Source organism: Meriones unguiculatus (genome assembly GCF_030254825.1).
Source record: "Meriones unguiculatus strain TT.TT164.6M chromosome 13 unlocalized genomic scaffold, Bangor_MerUng_6.1 Chr13_unordered_Scaffold_34, whole genome shotgun sequence".
In the NCBI taxonomy this organism is placed as follows: domain Eukaryota; kingdom Metazoa; phylum Chordata; class Mammalia; order Rodentia; family Muridae; genus Meriones; species Meriones unguiculatus.
Genome location: NW_026843646.1, coordinates 5,001,082 through 5,007,081, shown reverse-complemented (window position 1 = coordinate 5,007,081; position 6,000 = coordinate 5,001,082). Strand labels below are relative to the sequence as shown.

Here is a 6,000-nt window from a genome sequence, read left to right as displayed (position 1 = left end):
CTGATTAGTCAAGAGGGCTCTCCTCTCACCGGGAGAAGTACTGGAGACAGCTGCCCTCCTTCTGGATTTTCTTGCTGTAAATTTAGTGATCAGCTGCTGTAACCTCTGTGTCCCGTGGTTTGGTCGCTTTTGTTAGGGATAACTGGTTGCCCCTTGGAGCAGTATCTGGGGGTTGATCTCAGGGTTCCCGGTCTTTTGTAGGTCTGAGGTTGGGGCTCTGTGCCCCAGAACCCAAGAGATAATCTGTGGCGGGTGAGTACTGCTCCGGGGTCTTGGGGCACTCAGTTCTGTCTGTAAGGAGTAGTTGCTATGAAGCAGGCCTCTGAGCTGGTGGAGCCTGCGCCCACCTGCTAGTCTGCAGGAGCTGAGTTTCCAATCACTCTGTGTTCCCTCTTTGGGCCCAGATCTGTGATGGGTGGCTGTAATCACCTGTTTGCAATTTGCAGTCTGCTAGACTTTCCCTAGGTGACCCCAGCAGCACGGTTTCTTCCTTCTCTGTGGGGTCCTCTCCAGACAGGGGTTCCCAGTCCCTGTTGTTCTGGGGCGTACAGCTTGTCTGTACTGCTGAGCTGTGCGCAAAGCTCTCCAAGCACGGCAGGAGCTCGACTGTGATGGCGGCAGAGACCTTCCGGGGAAAGACTGGGTGACCTGCGATCAGACCCGCAACCCTGCTTCCTCGTGGGGTTCCCCCACGACTGGGACTCCCAGTCTCATGTACCCTTGTGCCCACAGATCAGTCTGGGAAAGTGACTGGGACACGCCTGCTTGCGGCTCCAGCCTGGATACCCAAAGCCTGCGTTACCTGGGATTTCTTCCGGGTTCTGGCTGGGTAGCCGTGAGAGGACCCGACCGATTCCCACGCTGTGGGAGCCTCCCCTCACCTGGGAAACACGATCGATGTAGTTTCAGGGCCCTGAGTTCAGTCTCCTGGTCTCTGCACGGAGAGTGCTGTCCTGCTTCTCAGACGCACTGTTCTCCCGGCGCCGCCATCTTGGCTCCCCCTAAAAATATTTTAAATGAAGGATACATTTCCAGTATTCTAAATATCATGCTTTCTGTTGTACATGTGTGTATATTTTAGACAGCATTTACCTACAATGATGTGCATGTGAATTTCACTCGAGAAGAGTGGGCTTTGCTGGATCCTTCCCAGAGGAATCTCTACAAAGATGTAATGCTGGAGACCTACAGGAACCTCACTGCTATAGGTAGGACAGTGAATTTTTTTTTACCTTTTAAAATATGTGGAAAACTCTTTATTCATTATTGAAGTGCTTCTGCAATTTCTCTTGAGGATGAGCAAGAATGAGGTGAATGGTTCCCTCATTGACCATAGAGCACGACTTAAATTTTGTCTTATTTCTGATAATGAATCATACATATTGTGTTATTGTATTTTAGGCTACAATTGGGAAAGTCATAATATAGAAGAGCATTTTCAAAATTCTAGAAGACATGCAAGGTAATTTTTATGAATGAATATCGTTCTGAGAAAATTTTAATATGTTCTGGAAGTTTGAAAGAGAAGGGAGAGTGTAAATGAACTGTTTTAAGTGTATTAATTGATGATGTCTAACTTGTTACTAAACCATGTACCTCCATGTTAGGTATTTGATGTGTGCTTGCAAGGCACTCCTCTAAGAAAGAATGCAAGGAAATCATACTTACACAAGATCAATGTTTAAATTGTTTACTCATTAGCGCTATGAGGTAAAAGTGAAATTTGTTTAGTCTCCTACAACTCAGATATGTGTGAATACATCATGAAATCATGTTATTTATTATTATTCTTTAATAGTGATATAATCATGTATCACAGTGTATACAAGTCATTATAACATATGTATATTGAAAGAAACAATGTACCACCCAGAACAACTAAAAGGTATAGTAGTCCCCATTTTGAGTGGATGTTTAAAAATTGATACCTATTATACTTTATATGGGCTATTTAAAGCTGCCAGCAGTACAAATAATGACACAGAGGCTTTTTAATATTTTAAAGCTTAGGCAATTTAACTGGGCAGATTCTGAACCCTTTTTTTCCCTAACACAAACCTAGCACAGTGTCCGGATGCATGGCCAGCTCTACTTCTTTGTTCATGGTCATGTCCATCTGTTAACCTCACTGTCATGCTGGTGAGTAGCCTATCATTTGCTTTCTTCCCAGCAACCCTCTCTCACTCAGAAGTTCTGTCCTCCATTTTGTGCAGTGCTATCACTTGTTAGCTCTTTATTATTTCCAATAGATAAGTAAGGAAGGACAAATGTTTACAAAATATATGACAGGTGATCAGCCATAGAACCAACAATAATATGATTTCGTCAGTACTTAGCTGGTTGCTGGCTCATCAATCAGCATTCACCTGTACTGGCACATTTTCCCAGAATATACACTAACATCATTTACCTGGCTATTCACCTTCATTAGGAATTCTCACAAAATCACACTGCAAAAAATATAAGTTTTAGGAATATAAAAAGTATTCTTTTTCTAACAATTATCTTTACATATTTAGTTTGGCGCACAGTATAGGGAAAGTTATTAATCCAGTTAGTGTGTTAAAGCTCTGAGGTATTCTAGTTTTCTATAAATATGTGGTAAAACATCCTATAGAAGAAAGTATGATAAATGTGTGCCAGGTAAAAAAATATTTTTACCATCACAGGTATTTTCAAATATGCAAAACAACCCGTAGAGAAGAACATCATAAATATAAAAATAATTCTATAAAAGGTAATTCTTCTTTACCTTTAATTCAAATTGCAAAATTAAGTCATGTGTCAAAAACATCCATTAGTGTAATGAATGTGGAAAAGGTGTCATATGTGCCAATTATCTTTGCAGGTATGAAAACAATCGTTGTGCAGACAAACTCCCTGAAGATACTCAATAGGAAGTCTTTGCACATCACAGTAGTCCCCACACATGTAAAAGTATGCATACTGGTGCAGATCACTATGAATGTAGCCTATATAACAATGCCTTTGCACATAAAAGTCATCTCCTAAGACATAGAGGAGAGAAACATCATGAATGTAACCCGATGTGGTAAAGCCTTTCTACGTAACAGTCATCTCCTAATACATAAAACAACTCACACTGGAGAGAAACTTTATGAGTGTAATGAATGTGGTAAAGCCTTTGCATGTAACAGTCATCTCCTGCTACATAGAAGAACTCACAGAGGAAAGAAACCTTATGAATGTAACCAATGTGGTAAAGCCTTTGCACGTAACAGTAGTCTTCTAGTACATAAAAGAACTCACACTGGAGAGAAACCTTATGAATGTAACCAATGTGGTAAAGCCTTTGCATGTAGCAGTAGACTTCTAGTACATAAAAGAACTCACAGTGGAGAGAAACCTTATGAATGTAACCAATGTCATAAAGCCTTTGCATTCAAGAGTAGTCTTCCAGTACATAAAAGAACTAACACTGGAGAGAAACCTTATGAATGCATCCAATGTGGTAAAGCCTTTGCACAGAACAGTAGTCTTCTAGTACATAAAAGAACTCACACTGGAGAGAAACCTTATGAATGTAACCAATGTGGTAAAGCCTTTGCATGTAACACTGGTCTAGTACATAAAAAACTCACAATGGAGAGAAACCTTATGAATGTAACCAATGTGGTAAAGCCTTTGCATGTAACACTGGTCTAGTACATAAAAAACTCACAATGGAGAGAAACCTTATGAATGTAACCAATGTCATAAAGCCTTTGCAGATAACAGTGTTCTCCGAAGACATAAAAATTCATGTTGCAGAAAATCCTTATGAATATAACTGATGTCATGTAGTCTTTTCATGTAAGACTTATCTTGAACAAGAACACTTATTGGAGTGAAACCCTATGAATATAACCAATGAGTGAAAAAGTTTGCATGCCATAATAATCTCCATGTACACTGGATAGAAACTTTATGAATGCAACCAATGTGATAAAGCATTTTGACATAATAGTAATCTCCTATGAAATAAAGAAAGCACTCTGGAGAGAAGCCTTATGAATGTAACTAAGGTGATAAAGCCATTGCATGTAACAGTAGTCTCCTAATACAAAAAAGAGCTCACACTGGAGAGAACTCTTATGGATGTAATCAATGTGTGAAAGCCTTTGCATGTAACAGTCATCTCCTAATACATAAAAGACCTCACCCTTGAGAGAAACCTTAATAATGTAATCTATGTGGTAAAGCCTTTTCACAAAACAGTCATCTCCTAATAAAAATTTGCTCTTCACAATTATCTTCAATGTCATGAAAGAATTCATACTGGAACAAAAGACTATGAGTGTATTTACGTGGTGAAGCTACTCCACATTTGTATAATCTTCGTCATCAGGAAAGAATTCATACAGAGAGAAAATTTATGAATGTGTTAAAATGGGAGACCTTTGCACATATCTATATTCTACATCATCATAAACGTTTCAAAATGGAGAGAAAAATCTGAGAATATAATGAATATGGTAAGGCTTTTGTGTTCTTCTGTCCACTGAATCCATTATAACTCAAACAGATCAATACCGATAAAAAAATATTGTCATCCAGTTTGATGAAGGACACATAATGTATAACTGTGATGCCTACCCATCCAATGAGCCAGAAAGTTACAGAGGTTCTGAGCTTGAAAATCATAAACATCTTTAGCGTTTTACAACTGAATTATTTCCATTAGTCATGGTTTAGGGATATGGGATTTGTTTATGTCTTAGAGGAAGTCACCTGATGCAAAATGTAGGTTTAACAGTCAAAACAATCATATCCATTTGTTCTTTTGTGGTTAGGAAAAGGTATTGTGTTTTAATAAAGAGAAATTGTGGTTTGGGTCAGTCATTATGTTAGGGGACCAGAAATCATGGTATGGAACAGTCATTTTGGGCAACAAAAGTTAAGTAATTAAAGCCGGTCAGCTATTGAGAAATCTACAGCTTTCCTAGGGACTATGAACTTGAACTTATGTTCACCCTATATATCAATGAATGCTGGTAACTAAAAGGAAATACTTAGGACAAATTGCTTTTGCATGTTCCCACATACAATTTGCTTTTACATGTTTTGCATATCAAAGTCATCTTCAAGTATATAAACGGTCAGATAGTAGAGAGAAACCTTATACATGTCTTCAATGTGATAAAGCCTCTTCTTAATACAGTTATCTCCAAATATATAAAAGAAAACACACTGCAGGGAAACCCTCTGAATAAGCAATGTGGTAAATCCTTTTCATAGGGTTTTCCTTGAAATCATGAGAAAAAGTCATGCTGCAGAGAAAAACCATGAATATAGTCAGTATGATAAGGTTTTCTGCTTTATGCTACCATTATATAAGAGTAAAAGCTTTACTCTGTGGGCTACATCTTAAAGCCTTTGCATATCACAGTAGCCTTTGAGAACCTAAAAGAACTCATTCTGTAGAATATCTATTAGAATAAAAGATTTGTAAAGGTCTTTGACCCACCAACTTGCATTCAATTACACTAGATTAGTTTGGAGGAAAATTCTAAGAAGTGTCAACGATGTATGCATGTGTTTGTGACATCCATCCTTATTTTGTTTCCAATTGAAATCTCATGGACCAAAGGCATATGGATTGAAACAGTAAGATAATCCATTTTTATTTCACAATTCACTTCAATTACATGAAATAAATCATCCAGTTGTAAAATTTATGTGTGCATATTAGTGCATATTCTGTGACCAAACACAATGTCTATGGCAACTTCCAAATGTGTTTACTTTGCCTTATGATATGGGAGAGGATATGGGATCACTTTAAATTGGGCAAAACAAATGTCATACATGGCAGATAAAGTAGGAAGCTTGGAGCTCACAACCTCCACCTGCAGCATGAAACAGAGAGTGGGAACTACAGATGGTATGCAGCTGAAAACTATCAAGCCCACCCCAAGTAACATACTTTCTCCAGCAGGGATACATTTTTTTAAACATTCCCAAAATGATACCACCAACTGAAAAGGATTCATTTCTCTG

At 38.4% G+C, this 6,000-nt stretch overlaps 1 protein-coding gene across 1 annotated transcript in view; it reads left to right on the top strand.

Moving 5' to 3' along the window:
• Positions 1 to 1,096: 1,096 nt before the first annotated feature.
• LOC132650859 (zinc finger protein 120-like) overlaps positions 1,097 to 6,000 on the top strand; it is a gene marked incomplete at both ends in the record, with an annotated part of 50,924 nt that continues 46,020 nt past the window's right edge. The window contains 2 exons of the mRNA XM_060376190.1: positions 1,097 to 1,208; positions 1,402 to 1,462. Of these exons, the coding sequence (XP_060232173.1) occupies positions 1,097 to 1,208; positions 1,402 to 1,462 (173 nt within the window). The remainder of the gene's footprint in view (positions 1,209 to 1,401; positions 1,463 to 6,000) is intronic.